At 31.7% G+C, this 21,073-nt stretch overlaps 1 protein-coding gene across 1 annotated transcript in view; it reads right to left on the minus strand.

Moving 5' to 3' along the window:
* Nucleotides 1-7,341: 7,341 nt before the first annotated feature.
* LOC111704719 (putative thiamine transporter SLC35F3) overlaps nt 7,342-21,073 on the minus strand; it is a 56,245-nt gene continuing 42,513 nt past the window's right edge. Inside the window, exons 15-21 of the mRNA XM_023477041.1 lie at nt 20,804-20,888; nt 19,055-19,117; nt 18,678-18,767; nt 17,250-17,379; nt 16,169-16,275; nt 9,693-9,752; nt 7,342-9,133 (exon numbers count right to left, since the gene is read on the minus strand). Of these exons, the coding sequence (XP_023332809.1) occupies nt 9,084-9,133; nt 9,693-9,752; nt 16,169-16,275; nt 17,250-17,379; nt 18,678-18,767; nt 19,055-19,117; nt 20,804-20,888 (585 nt within the window). The 3' untranslated portion in view covers nt 7,342-9,083. The remainder of the gene's footprint in view (nt 9,134-9,692; nt 9,753-16,168; nt 16,276-17,249; nt 17,380-18,677; nt 18,768-19,054; nt 19,118-20,803; nt 20,889-21,073) is intronic.

The following is a 21,073-nucleotide window of genomic DNA, read 5'->3' on the forward strand; positions in this document are numbered from 1 at the left end:
AAGATGGCGTCAGTTGAAATAAGCTAGTGGTTTTGAATTTTTCATAGTTAGAATTTTAAGAAATGTGTCTTATATTGATATATTTATTGATTTATTATTATAACTCTTGAAATTTTTAAAATATCTAAATAAAACAGTACATTCGTATATATATATATAAGTTGCGTATAGCCGGCCAAACGGCTGGACTGATTGGGCTGAATCGAAAGTCTCATTACTATGTAACCGGGTACACTCCATATTAAATCCTTAAACATATATTTCATTACAATCTAATGTGATATATACAATATATATTTTAATATATATTTTGTAATAAAATTGCTATTTTGTAAAACTATTCGGAAAATAAAAATATTTAGTTTTAAAAAAGAATTTTGAAAAAGTTTCCAAAATAATTATGATTTAAATTTTTTTTTTAAATTCGGTTAATAAAACAGCGAAATCTGCGAAATTTTTTTTGGGATTTAAAAGTTTTATTCATTCTCTGAAACAAAGTATTTTGTTTATATCTATATAAACACTTTGCTGTCTGTTAGTCTGTCTGTCTGTCTTTCCGTTTTTATTCAATAAACGTCAAAACTTCCGAACCGAGAGGTCCCACACTTTTTTTGGGACCTCTCGTGTTTCCAGGGAAGGTTTATGGATGATCGAATTTTCAAAAATTTGTGAAAATTTTGAATATCCACGATTTTTTTTAACTCCGCGAAATTTTATTTGTTTTTGTTTTACTTTGTATACTAAGAGAAATTGTTCAAAATTGAAATAGAAGATGTGCGCAAAGCGCCCTGAAAGCCTAGTTTATTTAAATTTCTGTTGTAAAATTTGTTACAATATATCTTCTTACAATTGTTGTGTATTTTTTCTTGAGAATTGAAAGCAGCCTATTTTGTTAATTTAATCTAAATAAGATGTAATCACTGTTTGTCTCTTTGCATGCCCGAACATAACCCCATTAACCGATTTGCCTCCAATTTTCATAGATGAACTCGTTAGAATGTGCTTAACTCTGTTTGCGAATTCTAATTGAATTTTTTAAAGAAAATTTAGTTTCCAAGAAAGGGTTCATAAGTTGTTTTACATGAAATATTTATTTTAAAACCTTTAGCATATAGGTTTGAATAAAATTCTGTCTCTAAACCTCTTAAAATCTTCTAATTATCACTTAACGCCTTCGCTTATCAGCTTGACAATGAAATTTTCGGGCTGCTTTTTGCGCAAACAAATCCTTTAATGTTAATGTTTGTATGCAAGGACTGTTTACTTTACAATCAAGGAGTATGGAATTGAAGGGAGATACAACTGACGCGGCCCGCCCTACCATATGATTATACATGATTTGCAGACTCTGCAGTCTGCAGACAGTACTTCATTTGAATAAGAAATATTTGTCTGATGTACAATTACCGCGTATACAATAACCTTTTCTGAATATTTCTTAAACAAATGGAGTACCGTCTGCAAAGCATGTATAATCAGTTGTATCTCCCTTCTATTTCATACTCCTTGTTTACATTGCACCTAATCAACATCAGTAATCTAATTAAAATAAATGGATAGACTTTAGCGCCGATAAATNGGGATATCAAAAAATATATTTTTACCTGATTTTTGTGCAATCCGGACATTTTGCTCCCGCCTCTCCAACCCAGTCTATTCCCTCAACACTAACAAACTAGAAATTGGAAAAAGCTTAGACTATAGTTTGAGTAGAAGTAAATATTTAAATTTATAAGGATTCATCTCTAATTGGATGATGAGATAGATAGAAAGATAGAAGATACTGCCAAACAATTTCTATTGGTTCAGAATAGACACCTAACACATGTGTGAACCCTGATTGGATCAGGCGCTAATGGAATCGCATACAAGTGTGATGTTGACAAAAATAGTGACCCTCAAAAAAAGAGGGGCATGCCCAATTCACAACGGTAACCTTAAGACCTTGAGCAAAACTCATTTAGATATTCTTTTTTTTCTGAAAATTTATAATTTACAATTTTGGTTTTCTATAAGTGAAAGTGACTTTTAAATTTATACAGCAGAGAGAAAAAGACAAAAAGGAAGAATTCAACATGTATGATTGATATCTTCCTTTATCTACATCGACTAAAGAGTAAAGGATGGGGATTAGTTGAAATTAAGTTGACAGCGCTTTCAGGTTTCCAATTTTCTTCTTAAAGGAATGATAATCAAGAGAAAAGATTATTGTGTACAATAATAAATGTGTACAATAAGATACATAAAACGAAAGAAAGACGACATTTTAGCAAAAAGTTTTACTTGTAACTTATTAGGAGAAATGGGTCTGTGTACACTGCACAGTTTTTGTGTTTCATGTTCATTTGTCTTTTCAAAATCCAAGTCTTCCTGCTATAAAGGTTTTGGAAAATTGAATGTATTTTTTCAATTGTTGTGTAAAATAATTCAGAATAGAGAAGAGAAGTCAATTTTAGTGTCGTTAAAAGTTCTAGAAATTAAAATGACAGAATGCTACGACAATTGTAAAACCTGACACTAATGTTTGGCCTTCGGTTTGGCCCCCTGTTTGGTTCCCTGTTTGCCCCCCCCCCGTCCCTGTTCCCTCCGGACTAACCAGAGTGAGAAGCATTCGGTTTCTTTTATTTGAAATCAACGTATTTTGGTCTAATTCAGCAACCTTACTTCGGATTCGTTTATTTTATACTTTTTCATTCAAAACGTATACGCCGACATAAAAAGTTTTCAGAAAAAGCCTAAAAAATTATGTATAAGGGGTCAAATTGTGATCGAAAGTCTCAGCTTTCTGACATATTTACAGAACCGTTAAATTCACGTGTGTTTGGTCCCTGGTTTTTTCTTTGATCGGTCCCCTGTTAGGCCCCAGGATTGACCCCTGTTAGCCCCAGGATAGACCCCGGTTTGGTCCCTGGTTTGGTCGTCTGTTTGGCCGCAGGGTTTGTCCCCTGTTTGGTCCCATATTGACCCCGGTTTAGTCCCCTGTGTTGTCCCCTGTTTGGCCCCGTGTGCAATGAACATGAAACACAGGATTTGTGCAGTGTACACAGAACCAATTCACTTAAAAAGTTAATTTTCAAGCTATTAAAACTATTTGCTTATTAACAACATTTAATNAAGAGTTAGATCCATACCTTGAAAGCTGTGATAATGATTACTAATAGTTTAAACATATCAGCTCTACGGACTAATAAATACTGTAATAAAACTGTTAATTCAGAATCATAAAGATAAAAACGGTGAGGAAAATTCTCTAAAATATTCCGAAGCATTTATAAAATTGATGAATAATTTTGAAAACATTTTTTCTTTCCGCTCATTCCTGTCTTTAAATCAAGTTTGGACAAAAGAGAAAGGTTGACGGGTGCAGGGGTGGTGGGGGGGGGAAGGTGTCTCCAATTGTTGTTCTTATTTTTATCTTACTTCTCTGATTTTGGAAAGCAATAAATATTTGTAAACATAACTAACTATCTAAATACTTTCATTATTAAGTTACACCATTTAGAGCACGCGGATTTAAGAGTTCTGTTCTTTGAACAGAAAGCTGTGACTTTCGATCATAATTTGACATATTAAGGATGCATTTCTCGCCTTTTAAAAAAACTTGTTTGTTGGCATCTTAAACGTTTTGAATGAAAAAGTATAATAAAACTAACAACTCCGTAAGTTTAAAGGTTGATTGAATAATAGACCTAAGCGCGTTTGATTTCATAGAAACCGAATGCATCTCACTCTGGTTAGTCCAGCTTAAGAAGTTTTATCAATGAAATCATTTAGCATTCAAATAACGGTTCAAATTTTTATTTTTGTAGAATGTCAAAGATAATATCATGAATTAATATTGTTGACGATGACAAATCTTATAAAAGCCATAGATAAAGATAGATTGCGCATAAGACGACATTTTTCATCTTGAAAGATATAAATGTACAGAGATGTTTTAAAGATATTCCTATTATATAGATTAACTAGGTCGGTTGTGAACATTGGCTGTTCTTATGTCATTGAGTACTTGTGGTGTACATGAGTTCTGTAGAGAGAAATTTAAGTTAGTTTAGTCCTTCTCATGTCCTTCTTCAGTTCTCGTCCATATGATATATTGCTCAGTGAAATATTGTTGTTCAAATAGTTCCATTCCCGGAGTTATTTTACACTCTATTATGAAATCCATTAAAACACCAAACCACCCCGCTTATCATTGAAGTACACTTTGACCCCTAGAAGTATGAGTTCGCGGACTGTACAATTCTTGGTGATTTTGCGTACATAAGCTATCTATGTTTATTTATTTATCTATGATAAAAGATGGAAAATAATAAATTTCTTGATTTATGAAACCAAAAGAAAGAAGGGTTAGGCTGGGGCCTGGGTTAAGAAAATTTCTGGGCCTAGCGCTGCTATGGCTAATACAAACTAGGGGGGTAGAGCGCTGCGGCTAGGACATGCTAGGGAACCGAGCACTGCGGCTAGGACGGGGTAAGGGGCCGACGCTGCGGCCACAATGTCTGACTACGTCCATGTGTTACCCAAAAACAGTATGCACAAAAATGAAAAGAGGAGAGGAGTAGTCCGAAAATCATGTTCTAGGAAATTAACAAGTTTCCACTATAAATACAGCAGACTTTCCTACTTATATTTTACATTTTAGCTGATATTGCTACCTCAGGGTGTTCTACAGCGCAGCGCAGGGAACTCATCTTGTATTGTGGATATCAAGATCAATGTTGGTCTCGATCTTTTGTTAATCTGCAGAGAAATCATTAAATAAACCATTGAAATAATACAATAAAGACAGAAAACTTAATTTAAACATGAGATCGTCATATTTTAAGAGCTTCCGGTCGTCTTTACAGTCTCATCTTTTGTAGTTTATCCTGTAAATCAAATAGATTGTTAAGTACTTGACAATCTATTTGCTCTACATAATCATTAAATCCTTAAAATGTTTTAACGGAAGACGACATTTAAAATCTATTTATTTCAATAAATTCTTTAATTAAAAATCTAATTAATTACACATTTCTATTATATTTGGCTAAATATTCACAGTGCAATTTTTGTACAAATTACATCCAATTACTTTGCAGTACATTATAATTATTTACAACTTTACTAAACAGGGAAATTAAGAGTTTACGGTTACTATGATGTTTAGGATTTTTATTAGAATATTTTGATGTTATTTTACTAAAGTAAACAGTATATTCAATTAAGTAAAACTACCTTCATTACTTTCTAATGTAAAACCATTTAGCAATTTATTTGGCTTGGGAACAAAGTTGTGATTATTAAAATAGTAAAATTAAATTTACAGCTGAAATAAATCGCCATGAATATCTTTAAATTGGAAAAAATAAGATTCTTAATTTTCCAGGATTAGGAAAATGGATTTCTTCAGAAGAATGGTGAAATGAGCTATAGTCAAATTAAGAGAGAAGTGAGAGACGTAGTTTTAACAAATTCGTTTATATTTTGTTGACTTATCCAGAGATTTTAAAGATCGGACAAAAGATGAAAAGTTTTTGTTAGTTTTATTTCTAAAGGGGTACAGTTAGTGCCTCATAAAATCCAGTTTGTGCCCATATTTTCCTGGTGTTGGCTTGTTTGACTAATTAAATGTTATCATCACAAAATTCCAGAAAATAATATAATTTTACATCATTTTTTGTCCTATCTGTTAAATCTATGTTGAACTGGTACATTTTAAAATATATATATATAGTTGANTATAATTTTACATCATTTTTTGTCCTATCTGTTAAATCTATGTTGAACTGGTACATTTTAAAATATTTATATATAGTTGATAAATATGCAATAAATAAGGCAATTTAAAGACGTAAATTTTGATATTAATTATACTTACTATAGTTACCAGTTCCCTTCAAAACATAAAGCAGAACTTTATATAATAAAAGTTCTGCAAGAAAGCACTTCATTCACACTAAAAATTATTCAAAGTCGTCATTCATTCATTTTCATGTTTAGTGCAGTGATAGTCAGAAAACTGTAGAATAGGAAGACGATATTAAAGCAATACTAAAGTGCAGTTGATGTTGTTATAAAGCAAATAGTAAGTTCTCAAATCAAATATTAAGTTAAATGAATCTGTTTTCACTGCACAATTGCTGTGTCTCGTGTTTATTAGACTATTTAAACTTTATAACTCGAGCCTAAAAGTCTAAAAGTCTAAAAGTCTAAAAGTCTAAAAGTCTAAAAGTCTAAAAGTCGACTTCTTGTTCGGAGTTTTCTGGTTATCACTGTAGGATAAACTGTTAATATAGAAGAATAACAATTGCTCTTTTCCATTGTTAAGAAGAACTCTTTAGATCCATTAAGATCAGACCAAAGTGTCTTTTTAAATAATTTAAATAATTTACAACTAAGGCGACGACTCCAAAAAAATAAAGTCAAAATATAATTATTTTTAGAGTGCACTTTCTTAATTTTTTATCTTTAAAATAAAGTGGAATGCAGTTGTAAAGACGACCCTAAATCTATCACTCATATAATTAGAGTTGGATTTAATGGATTTTTCTCTGTAATTGACATCTTGTACGTAATGGAACTACGTGGGACTCTTCATTTCAAGCGGAACATTAATGTTATAAAAGATGGCGTCGTTTTTTACTTGAAAAGTGTTTAATTCTGAGCTGAAAACTTTAGAATGGTGGATTCAAGATTAATCCTTAAACTCCTGGTTTTACTAAACCTTAGATTATTTTAATACGTATTCGATATCCAAGAAAGAAGTTTATAATTTAACCAATCAGCGAGTCATGTTAATATGTATTTAACTTTCGAAAAACCGGTTTTATTTCTGGTGTTGATGGTGTCATATCAATTGAACTAAAGATCAATTGAACGAAAGTAAATTTGGATTAATGTTTATTAAGACTAACGTTCAAAATGACAAAAGTCCTGAAACGTGATAAAATATGTTTTTTAATAAGTTCTGGTTCATATTAACATGAATAAATTTATATTAGTTTAAATTGCTCTAAAAGCCGGCTTGTGAAAAGCTGACTTTAATTCAATCGGATATTAGTCCAATCGATATAGCATTGTATCTGTAATTGTTATCAAACGTAACTTTTATACAGAAGGGATATTCAAAAAAAGAAGATTAAGAAGAAAATACAAAAGTGTATACATTGGATCATCGGATTAAGCGATAGTGATTAAGGATATCTCATTCTAAAGTTTTTAGCTCTGATAATTTTTCCATTATTTATAAACCAAGATATGCTAACAGCACTTTCCTAAACAACAGATGAAAATAATCAGTTTACAGAAACCGAATAAATAGATATCTAATTTATCCTTGATCAGACGAAATGACTTTAATTCAATCGGATATTAGTCCAATCGATATAGCATTGTATCTGTAATTGTTATCAAACGTAACTTTTATACAGAAGGGATATTCAAAAGAAAGAAGATTAAGAAGAAAATACAAAAGTGTATACATTGGATAATCGGATTAAGCGATAGTGATTAAGGATATCTCATTCTAAATTTTTTAGCTCTGATAATTTTTCCATTATTTATAAACCAAGATATGCTAACAGCACTTTCCTAAACAACAAATGAAAATAATCAGTTTAGAGAAACCGAATAAATGGATATCTAATTTATCCTTGATCAGACAAAGCTTTAAAGGGTACATGATTAAATCGGGTTTTGCCAATCTGGAGGGCCACTTGAAATGTCGTTTACATCTCCATCAAATGTTCAAACTGAATAATTTTCAACTGTGTAGAGTCAAAGAATGAAACGGACGGAATAAATTTAAGATTAAGTAAAACGGCGATATCTTCCTCAATGTATCTCAGATAAATTAGTTAGGAATGAATTAGTGAAGCAATTATTTAATTTGCGTCACTTGGAATTACGTTGACAGTCTCTTTCGAAACAAAGAGAACAAGCAAATACAACTATAAATGTTCTTGCTTTAATATTTCTATAAATACTAAATTGCACTTTGGTCTCCATCTTTTCATATTTCAAATCTTTGCCAAACAAAAAAATATTTAATTATCTACAGCTTTGTTCATTTTGATAGCAATAGCTTCATCAAAACTAGGTTTCATCTAACCCTACTATAGTTTCATTAGTAGGTTTCATATCACCCTACAATAGATTCATTAGTAGGTTTATATCACCCTACAATAGATTCATTAGTAGGTTTCATCTCACTCTACTATAGTTTCATTACTAGGTTTTATCTAACCCTACGATAGTTTCATTAGTAGGTTTCATATCACCCTACAATAGATTCATTAGAAGGTTTCATCTCACTCTACTATAGATTCATTACTAGGTTTTATCTAACCCTACGATAGATTCATTAGTAGGTTTCATCTAACCCTACTATAGTTTCATTAGTAGGTTTCATCTCACCCTACTATAGTTTCATTAGTGGTTTCATCTAACCCTACCATAGATTCATTAGTAGGTTTCATCTAACCCTACTATAGTTTCATTAGTAGGTTTCATATCACTCTAAAATAGATTCATTAGTATTTTCATCCCACCATCCTATAGTTTCATTAGTAGGTTTCATTTCACCCAACTATAGTTTCATTAGTAGGTTTCATCTCACCCTACTAAAGTTTCATTAGTAGGTTTCATCTCACCCTTCTCTAGATTTATTAGTGGTATCATCTCATCCTACTATAGTTTCATTAGTGGTTTCATCTTACCCTACTACAGTTTCATTGGTAGGTTTCATCTCACCCTTTTCTAGATTCATTTGTGGTTTCATCTCACACAACTACAGTTTCATTAGTAGGTTTCATCTCATCCTACTATAGTTTCATTTGTAGGTTTTCCTACTACAGTTTAATTTGTAGGTTTCATCTCACCCTTCTCTTGATTCAATTGTGGTTTCATCTCACCCTACTATAGTTTCATTGGTAAGTTTCATTAGTTTAATTTGTTGGTTTCATCTCACCCTTATCTAGATTCATTAGTGGTTTCATCTCACCCTGCTACAGTTTCATTGGTAGGTTTCATCTCACCCTTCTCTAGATTCATTAGTGGTTTCATCTCACCCTGCTACAGTTTCATTAGTAGGTTTCATCTCACCCTACCAGAGGGTGACCGCAATCTTGATCCAATATGTCCCGTTCTACTTCAAATATTTTTTATTCATTTCATTGTAAACCAAAGAAATTCAGTCTTTACCACAAACTTAAATTTGCTCATTCCTCTACCTTATTAACCTGTAATGGTGTAAACCTTTGATATTTCAAACTTAAATTGCCTGATCTAACATAATTTATAGTTTGAAATATCAACGATCCACGACATTGAGTTGCAAAGATAATGGGATTAAGAAAGTTAGAGTTTGTGGCAAAGACTCATTTAATTTGTGTGTGTCTTGAAATAAAATCTTCGAGAATTACAATTAATTTAACATTTGATTTTTGAAGAGGGTTAATCATTAAAAATTATTGAATAAACGTTTAACATGAACTATTGAAGGATGGGTCATTATTGACAATAATTCTAAGAAGCTATGATTGTTTAAGGCTAAAAGCAGGGGACAGACATTTATGAAGGGCTATTTTATTCTGGAGTTCAGCTAGTTCTCTCCCAAGTTAATAAATTCTGAAAATTTATTAACTTTCACAAGGCATCAGTGCCCAAAGAAATGTGGAAAAAATTGCTTGAAAAAATATTTAAATTTCCTGAGGTCTGGGACGGATTGATTAGATCTGTCTGTGTCTTGCTTTTTTCTTCTTCCCCATCTAAATAATAGATTAATTTTGATAAAAATTTTAAATCTTATTTTTAATGTTTATTCCACTTTAAACAAATTTTTGACAGCTTTGTTGATTTACCCTCTATTTAAGTAACTTGCATTAGTATGGATTATAAATGCGTTTTATATGCTTATCCAAATCCTTTGTTATTATTTATTTATAATGTATTATGTAATATTTTTTTGTAATTGAACTGTTGGACCTAGGTAACTGTGGAATAGGAAAATTACATTTAAGCAATTTTATTTGTGTAGAGGATGTTTGTTTTTGTTATAAAGTAATTAGTTTTAGAAGTAGCTTGAAACATAATTGATTAATTTAAATTGATCTGTCCATGTTTACAATTACCGTATTTTAGTCTAGCAGTTGGTGAATAGTTTAAAATGTCTTCTGTAATAATATTCCAAGTTGTCTTATACCGAAGATAATAATAAAAATATTGTATGGCAGTCATATAATAGTTAAATTAATGTTAAAGTGAAATATATCTGAGTAAAAGATTTGTTTAACGAAAATAACTGCAAAAAGTCTTTAACATCTAAAACGGTAAATGGAAGAAGACATTCAGAACTTTTTACAAACTGTTCTGTTTGGTAGGATACCCTGTAGAAGAACAAACTGTCCTGTTTGGTAGGACACCCTGTAGAAGAACAAACCGTCCTGTTTGGTAGGACACCCTGTAGAAGAACAAACCACTTTGATACGAAACATGAGGTTGGAAATTCAAAATATCTTTTCTAACTTTTGAAAACCAAACCATATTTTTATTATTAAATACAAAAATAAACATTTCTTGTGAAAACAACACCCTGTATAAACAGTGACTGTATTACTTGAGAGTTTTTATTTTAAAGTTATTAACTTCTTTGTAAAACCAGGTATAAAATCTTCCATAAAAAGAATAACTGAGAACCAACTTCATAAATTAATTCAACAAAAGAATATTTAATTCTTTTCTCAAGAAAAAACGATCTTTATAAAGGGTCTGTCAGCGTTATTCATAGTGAGCCTCGAAGCAAAGATGGCAACTGCCAATTTACAACGTTACCTTTTTAACCTTTGACTGATTGTCGAGGCCAGAGTAAACTGTGTGTTTATCTCTCAAATAGTGTTCAAATTCCCGTAAAACGAGAGCGTACGTATAATGATGGGACAACACTTTGTTGGTTTTTAAATATTGTTAAGAGTTTTAGGACTTCAAATTTTGACCCTGACCGAAAAAAATTGCAAATACGCTTAGGAAATACCTACTCCATAACAATTTACTCGAAACGTATCTATCCAGGTCTACTCGTTACCAAGATTAACCAGAACTAAATTCTCCGATTCTAAAGGTCACTCAGGCAATATCTCAACCAGGATTAACTCCCAAGCTCTAAATAAAACACAGGCCAAAATCTCAACCAGGCTTGATTCCCCAGTTCAAATCTCAACCAGGCTTAACTCCCCAGTTCTAAAGGAACGCTGTCCAATTAAATTGCTACACAGGCAATTTCTCAACCAGGCTTCAATCCCCGCGGTTCTAGATGACATACAGGCCAAATCTTAACCAGGCTACACTCCCCGGTTCTAAAGGACACACAGTCCAAAGAAATTGCTACACAGGCAATTTCTCAACTCGTATAATTCAACGAGTACTAAAGCTTTCTCTCAAGCTAACTTAGGCTTCTGATAACGTAATCGAAAGCAAAGTTTCAATCAACCAACTTTATTTAATAGCTTAGGTTACAAAGTTAACAGGAATTGACGTAATTCAATTCCTACGATGTTATTGAACAAGATTAAGACCATTGTATCACGTATTTATCGCACAGTTAAAGTTTAAGGTATGTAATTAAAGTATTAAAGAGAATAGATATAACACAGTAAATCTTCTCTGCCCATATTTTATAGCGTAATTTAAGTATGTCGCATGATTTGAGTTAATCATGTTAAGTATTCCTTTGAAACGCAGTTTCAATGAATAATGTCTTAAAGTTTAAAACTTTAAATCATTTATGACATACAACTTACTGCAAGTTTACAGAGCCCGAGTAGAATCTTAGAGTCGGGAACCTAGTCTTAGGCGCCGGGCCGACTTTCTCCGACCCTCTGTTTTTGGAAAAAAATATCAAATTTCACCAAATATATATATCATGTTTACCCGCTCTTTGCTACATACGGACCAAAGACGACCTAACAATGATCTTTTTAAAACATCCTTTTTTGGTTCGTTTTTCCCTAATATTTTCTCTTAGGTTAAAAATATTGCAAAGCCTAATGAAATGTTAGAAGTTCAACGTGTGCTACCTTTTAAAAATGTAAAAAGCTCAAAAACGAACCGCAATGTCCCACCACTAAGTGTACGCTAGCGTACGGTGTGAAATCAACGCAGCTGATGAAAATAAAAAATGACGCAAATACCAAATTTTCTATGTCAAACGTGATTCTCAAAACTTCAAATGTAAATATATTTTTTGCCACTTTTAGAAAAGAAATATTAATATTTCTTAGAAAAGAAATATTAATATTTCTTAAATATCAAATTCAAGTATTGAACAATAACAAAGGGTTATTGTAAATTAATAAGAAAAAACAAGACATCCTTGATCAGTCAAAGGTTTAAAAGTTACTGCTGTGAATCGGTCATGTCACTCTACAACAACTCTACTTGAAATTACAGTTAAAGCCCTCTAAACTCTAAACTCTAAATAGGTTGGGGGCACCAATTCAGATTTTTGTTATATCGCTCTTTTTTGTAATTATTTTGAAGAAGTGTAGGCAAGAAAAAAAACCACAGGGGAGAGTGGGTTAATAAACACCCCCCCCCCCATCGTGATAAGGTAAATGGGTGGCCGTCTCAATTGAAATTAAGGTAACATGAAAAAAAAACATTTCTTCTTAGCATTACCAAATTTAGAATTGGAGAACACAAGCGTTTAATATTGTTAATTTTATAAAATATTTGCATGCAATTAATAACATTCTACGCAATAACACTTGTAAAAAATAACCAAAAAACAATCCATCCTGTGGTCCCACCCTTGCAGTTTTTCTCCATCAGGGCGCTGCAGGCCCTCCCTAACACTGTTACTTAAAAAAATCTATGTTTCTGACAACCAAATTTCCAGCAACAATAACTGTAGTTAATAAATGTGACATTGTAATAATGTTTCTACATTTATTTCTTGTCTTACAATATTCATGGCTATAAAAAAGAAAAGAAAATTCTAGAACTAGACTCAACTAGAAAATAAAAAAAGGATTACTTATTCATAATTCAGAGCAAGAACTGTGTCATACAGTTTAATTCAGAACTTAAAATGTTTTCCTGACAGTTTTCAATGCATACCTAAATTTATAGTAAAATAAATAAATAGCCATGAAATATGCGGCCAAACAGTTTTTAAAAGCTAAATATCTGCAACATTCCATTATCAGAAGGTTTAGAAAACGACATTTTATAAATTCTTTCGATACTTCCGGGTTGTACTGTATTATAATTCTGAACGTGAACAGAATAAAAGAAAGAGATTGCAAATTTAGAAAGCTTGCCGAAATTTTATACTTTGAAATAAAATCATAATGGTCAAAATCTTTAGAAAATATTTACAATAATTTTAAGATAAAAATTATTTTGGAAAGCTTAGATGTATGAAAATTTTTAATACACTGTATATAATGCATTGTATTTTAATACACTGTATATAATGCATTGTATTTTAATACACTGTATATAATGCATTGTATTTTAATGTCGTCTCTAAATTCCTATGTTTATTGGAACACCTTGTAGCAAAGTATAGCTAAGTTTACTTGTTTTACGCAGGGAGTAGAGAATAGAAGGGAGATACAACTGACGCGGTTCGCCCTACCATATGATTACATCCTTTGCAGACGGGTACTCCATTTGTATAAGAAATATTCAGAATAGTTTATTGTATACGCGGTAATTGTACACCAGACAAATATTTCTTATTCAAATGGAGTACTCGTCTGCAAAGCATATATAATCATATGGTAGGGCGAACCGCGTCAGTTATATCTCCCTTCTATTCCTTACTCCCTGGTTTTACGTGATCTATGAAAGTATATGTTTCACCTGGAACCCCTCTAGGGCTTCTATAACATTGCACATCGGATAGAAAAGATTTTAAATTAAAAAAGGTAAAAAATAAACCTTTTAATTTACTAATCTATTGATTAAAGATTTAGGCGTATTAGAGGGCTCAAGTCGGGGAGTAGAAATAAGTTTGGATAAAATATCCCCAGGGGGCGGAAACGTCATGTGTGTGTGTCTGTACCAAAAGAGTGTGTGTAAAGTTTACCGAACCGAAGGTATGTACTGTAGGTTTATACGGTACATACGAATCTTGGTATTTGTACAGTCTAGGAGAGTACATTTGTTTATTGTTAATTGTTTACTTAAAAATAAGTTTACTATACATGTAAAGCATATTATTTATATATTTAAGTCAACACTATAAAGCCTAATTTGCATGCAAAGAATATAATTTGATTAAAGTTTACAAAAAACTAGTCGTTATTCAAGATTAATTATAATTGACAACATTGTTCTGCAATTTTCTTGATTGTAGTCATGGTGTGTGTCTGTACCAAAAGAGTGTGTGTAAGGTTTACCGAACTTGTCTGCAAAGCAGTGCGACTGGCTTTCTCATACCAGACTAGCGCCATTTCCTATTTCTTTGCAAAATGGTGATGTAAATCCTTGATATTTCAAACTTAGATTATTTGTTTTAAATATAAATTAGAAAATCATATTTCTTACAAAACTTCAAACCATTTAGCTGTTTAAAATTTGCAGTGGATTGGAAGAAGGAATAACTTAAACAAGTTTAAATGTCAACTTGTTTCATGCAACCAAAGGCAAAAGTAATTTTAGCTTTTACGAACATGTACTCTGTAATAAAACATTATTCTACCTAGCTATATGTGTATATTTATAAAAGAAATTAGAAAATTCATAATTTTTGTTGTCAAACATTAAAGCTGAGAAGCTGCTCTGATTATTGCTTTTCAGATATATATCATCTATAAATATACTTTGCTTGTCTTGGTGTCTGTTTGTCTGTCTGCTGTCTGTTTTTATCCAATAAGTGTCAAAACGGCTTAACCGATCGGGCCCAAATTTTGTGTGGGACCTCCCATGGAAGTTTATGGAAGCCCAAAATTACAAAAATTTGTGTGCTAAAGCTTTTGATTTTGTAAAGTTTTAGAAAATTAGAATGCCCTTTAATTTATCCGGTTATGTTAAAATTAAAAACACTTTTGTTCTTTTACAATAGCTTTTCAAAAAGAGGAGTCAGGAATGAAAACATTTAAGATTTCAATCTACGTGAAGTTTACTTCAGTTTAGCGTGGGAGAGCCGCTCGGGAGTTTTCTGTAGAAAGTTAAAATAAATTGATGGATTGCGCCAAACTTAATTCAGTGTATAACATGCAGTGATAGGAAGATACTTGCGACCAAGAAAGATAAACCAGGAACACATAAATCGTCCTTTACATAAAAGCTTACTGCAGTAACTTATTTTGCACTGATATGTAGCTCTTAGTATATCTTTATTGCTTGACACAAACAGTGCGCTATTACGCGATTATAAATATATATGCAAAAATTATGAGTCTAAAACAGATTCAAGAAATATTAAGATTTTATGGTATTAGACCAGTGAACCAATTAAACTATGAAATAATAAGATAACTATGAGACTCATGTTCTGGTTATAAATAGAACGGTATATTATAGTCATTGTACATTAAACTATGAAATAATAAGACAACTATGAGACTCATGTTCTGGTTATAAATAGAACGGTATATTATAGTAATTGTACATTAAACGTAGACCTTTTTCCCTTAATAACTTGATTTGTAAGATATTGGTAAAATAATTGTTTTGAAACAACATAAAATTTACGAAATATTTCTGAAATGTCGCCTTCCTATTCCATAGTAAATAAATGAAAATCATCTGCAAGTCTACCATATCTGAGAAGTGCATGCATGGAGGGTAAGAACGGAACCGTATTTGGTAAAATCCTGTAAGACTAAGTTCTAGCTCTGTAGACTGTTACTCTCTCTTTTGTTAATAAAACGCAAAGATTAATAACAATACAGATAGAACAATTGGAGTCGTCTTTTCAAGATTTGGGGGGGTTTCGCTCACAATAACCCTGAAGCAGAGGCCCAAAGGAGCTACGCGTATGCTCTCTGTTTGTCTTGTAATTCAGCACTGCCTGCGTGGAACTCCTTTAGGCTTCTTCCACAGGATTATTGTGAACAAAAAAACCCTTAAATCTTGAAAAGACGACATATAGTGTTCTATCTGTATTGTTATTAATCTGTGATAACACGCAAGTGTTTCGTGCATTTCAATCAGAAATATCAAGCCAGTGTTTCACCTAGAAGCAGACATAAAACCGCGGCACCTGTCGCGTTACCCATAGAGTCTTCTATTTCCGCTTTTAGTCCGCCATTTTCTTCTTTAATGGAGGATTCCTTGGGTTTTCTAATTACATAAGAACTACAGTGACATGCATCTATTTCATAAATTTTTCCAATTGTTGACTAAAATTTAAAAAAGCTTTTACATTTGTTTTACCATTTAGAAAAATTATAATTGGACATACAGTCGCACATTTTTTAGTTTTAATATTTTTTTTCCAGTAAGACTTAAATTCCTTTATACATGACATAGATAACTACAGTACATCAATATATTCTAACTAAGAAATTAAATAATTAAAAAGAACTAGATTTTAATGTGAAAATATTTGCAAACATAAAAGATATATTTTTGATGAAATATTCTATTTTGACATTTAATGCGAATGCGACTAGATACAATAATATTTACAAGGTATTAAAGGGACTGTTATTGTAATTTAGTGTCATGTTATGTAAAGTGACCCTGCAACGGACCCTGCAAACCTATATCTGGTCCACAATATGTGGAAAATATCGATTTTTAGCTTGAAAAATGTTTAATTCTGAGAATATTCTCCTTTGCTTCTTAAGCGGAAATCCGCAAGCCACTTTACAGAAAACCCACAATGGAAAGTATTAAATTTTCAACGAGAAAATTTTGGATACAGCTCAAGCATTCTACAGATCAGAAAAAGGTCTTAAAGGTAAATTGTAAATCGGACCAGAGCAGTCACTTTACGAATGAAATGACTTGAAACTTCGAATACAGTCCCTTTAAACCAGTTTATCTATCTACCTGTCAATTGAAACTACGTAAACAGTCCCATTAAACAAGTTTATCTGTCTACCTGACAATTGAAACTACGTAAACAGTTCCTTTAACCCAGTTTATCTGTCTACCTGGAAATTGAAACTACGTAAACAGTCCCTCTAACCCAGTTTGTCTGTCTACCTGCCAATTGAAACTACGTGAACAGTCCCTTTAAACTAGTTTGTCTGTCTACCTGACAATTGAAACTACGTAAACAGTCCCTTTAACCCAGTTAATCTGATTACCTGACAATTGAAGCTAGGATTTGGGACCAATTGGCCGGGAAGAGAACAAGAACGAACCCTATACAGACGATCAGCACGCCGGCCAACTTCATGTCGTAGAATTCAACTCCATTGTACACAACATCATAAACTAAAATAGAAATAGAAAAATAATGATTTATACTTCAAGATTTAAGCATAGTTTTTAAATCAGTTTTATTCATAACAATTTATAATGTTTTTTTCAATCATAATGAAATATTTTCAAAAAATTTCTGTAATAATATATATTTTACATAATTGTAACAAAAGAAAACATTAACAAAATATTTAAATCTTAAAAAAGAACTTGAAACCTTTGATTCAATGCAACATATTCTTTCTTTTAGCTTTTATATCTTAGAAAGTTAAACGAATTATGAAGAATTATTTTCATACGAAAAAGAATTGAGTTTTTGCCACAAACTCTCATTTTCTAACCCCTATATCTTTGCAACTTTATGGTGTAAACTTCTGATATTTCAAGCTTAGACTATTTGATCTAACAGAATTAATAGTTTGAAATATCAGAGGTCTTGGAAAACGAGTTGCAAAGTTATAGGAATTGGAAATCAGAGTTTGTGGCAAAAACTCAAATCCTTTCATGCTCATTTAGGAGTTTTCCAGGAAAATAATCCAAACAATGTGTACTGAAGATGTAAACAATGTGTACTGAAGATGTAAACAATGTGTACTGAAGATGTAAGCAATGTGTACTGAAGATGTAAACAATGTGTACTGTGTACTGAAGATGTAAACAATGTGTACTGAAGATGTAAACAATGTGTACTGAAGATGTAAACAATGTGTACTGAAGATGTAAACAATGTGTACTGAAGATGTAAACAATGTGTACTGAAGATGTAAACAATGTGTACTGAAGATGTAAACAATGTGTACTGAAGATGTAAACAATGTGTACTGAAGATGTAAATAATGTGTACTGAAGATGTAAACAATATGTACTGAAGATGTAAACAATGTGTACTGAAGATGTAAACCATGTGTACTGAAGATGGAAACAATGTGTGTACTGAAGATGTAAACAATGTGTACTGAAGATGTAAACAATATGTACTGAAGATGTAAACATTATGTAAACAAACTAAGCACCGTTATAGTCTTGTCCCACCAAGCTATATCACAATGTGACAAATTCAACATAAATTTTGTTCGCAATTATTGTCTTTTATACTTTTAAACGGCGGATGTGTTTTAAATAGAAACGTTATAATTATGACAATCTTTTTTTCAGATTGAATTATAGACCAAAACGTGATAAAATTAAAACCCTAGAACCTTGGTCAGTTCATGGGGTGACTAAGTTTGTGAACAATGAAATTTAAGTTCCATGTTATATATCATTCTTGGGATTTGTTAAATAAATCTTAAAATAACAAAAGTATTTACCTGCACAAACTGGTATAGCTGTTACCAAACCAAATGTGATGAAGTTTTCGTAAGTTATGATAATACTCAAATTAGCAAGAAGATTGGCACCTAAAAATAACATTTAAAAAAAACTTAATTTTTGATTATATGCATTTAATGGAGATAGATATGGATAAATATTTATGGTTTTTATTAGTTTGCATAAGTGGGATAGATATATTTTTAATTCTTGAGAACAAATAAACAGAATACCTGGAAACAAAATCGTTGAACACAAAATGGCGGGAAACAAAATTTTGGGGATTTAAATGAATGGCGGGAAATAAATTGACGAGGAACAAAATGGCGGGAAATAAAATGGCGGAGAAGAGAATGGCAGTTAACAACTAGCTTACCTAACGAAAGAGCTGCGGCACTGCATAACTCCAACCAAGGAATGAGAGTGACATCAACAACTTCTAAAAGAAAAGAAAAAATTAGCAGAAGTGTGAATGCAAAAATAAATTGTTAAATGAAATTGAAAATGTTACTTCCAGCTGCCTTGTCTTTTCTAAAATTAGATAACTAAACATGAAACTATTGGAGAAAGCTCGTCGGTTAAACTTTAAATTCTGAAAATGTTTTAGAATTAACAATAATGGGATAAATTTGACATTCATTTCTTTCTTCCTGATTTATTTCCGTTTTCAACTTTACAAAGAATATTGGAGAGACTGGATATATATCGTACTTTTTAAACTTTTCCGTGGCTTGACATTATTTGTAAATATTTTAAAATTTAGGTTGTTAGAACTTGTTACAAATGATTCAGAAGAATCACTTCTTCAAATAAGTGGAGGGGGGGGGGGATTCTGTTTGATCAAATAATCTAAGTTTAAAATGTCTAAGGTTTTCGTCATCAGGTAACAGGTTGGACAGATATAAGATTAGATTCGAGTTTGTTATCTTTTCATCAATAATTATATATATTTCACCATGTGCCCTATCCAAGTTTTTTTTTATCTTGGGACTGGGGGGGGCGGGTCTGAGGGATGTCATAGGTATTAATTTTTTCTCTTCGACCCTGTATAACTTTGGTTTTAAAAGTTTTGTTGTTGAAGAAAATTAATTTTGAATACCTTGGCAAGGAAGTTTTCAGATTTTAAAAATAGCCTTAAACTCAAGGAAGTACACAGCTATAATTAGAGAATGTCGCGATCAGCTTTTTTCAGACCCATTTTGTTCGATTGATTTAAATCGTTAAGAAAATTTATTTCCTATTTATATTCTAAAAATTGTCGTTCATTTTCTAAAAATGTCGTTCCTTATCTCACTGAACGATTGTTCAGTACAATTGTTCGTTCTTTACTGTTAAATCTGCGTAAGCTTGTAATAATATAAAGCAGTGTATCTTCCTTGACCCCCTGCAAAAGTATAGTGCAAAACTCGGAAATCGGCACTGGTTTATAGAAGACGACATTCACATTTTTACTTAATCTTATACATTTATTTAACCTAAAAATGACAAAGTGTGATTTATAGACGATGGGTAACTGTAAACCATGTAAAAGTAAACTCTTATTTATATATTTCGTATTTGTACCTTGTTGAAAATCTGCACTTTAGATATCCACAAGTGATATATTTTGGTGGTTACTCACTTGAACTACCGTCATCGGAACTATCGATATTTTCACTTTTGTTCATATTGACATGTTTTGATCGAGTTTTGCCTTTCTAGTTTTTTGTTTTATTTTAAGATTAAAATGGGGTTTGCAAATTCTTGCATGGTGTTGAGTATTTGTTTATACTCAGTGTACATCCAGTAAATAAATACGGGGTGACCCACCAAGGTTGAGACTTCAGAGACGACTGTACAGAATTTTTACTGTATGTTACTTAAATTTATGATTCCCAGCAACTGTAATCCTGCTTCTTTCTTTGCCTTATCATTGAATAAGCCATAAAACTGTTATATTTAAGGCATAAAACTTAATTGAACCTTGGAAGTGTAAGATTTCAAGAGTTTTATGTCGTATTTACAGTCTCATCCTTTGTGAATAACCCTGAATATACTTAACTTAATTAGAATTATAGTTTATTCCTCAAGTAGGCTTAAATCCCTTTTTTAATCGGAAATCGTGAACACTCCTGTATTTGCTTACCGGCCCCTGTAACGTAGAGAAGTATGACAAGAGGCCAGAGTACAACAGCATTTAGTAGTCCAACCAAAGAGAAGAACAGAGCAACCTACAATATGTATTCACTATAGTTTCAGTAGAAGAGCAACCTACAATATGTATTCACTATAGTTTCAGTAGAAGAGCAACCTACAATATGTATAATATAGAAAAATATTTTTTAAATAACCTTTGTTCCAATTCTAGTTACATCTTTATCCGGCATGCAGCTTATTGTTTAAGTAATTTTCGTTC

This window comes from Eurytemora carolleeae, unplaced genomic scaffold (assembly GCF_000591075.1).
Source record: "Eurytemora carolleeae unplaced genomic scaffold, Eaff_2.0 scaffold460, whole genome shotgun sequence".
Classification (NCBI taxonomy): Eukaryota; Metazoa; Arthropoda; class Copepoda; order Calanoida; family Temoridae; genus Eurytemora; species Eurytemora carolleeae.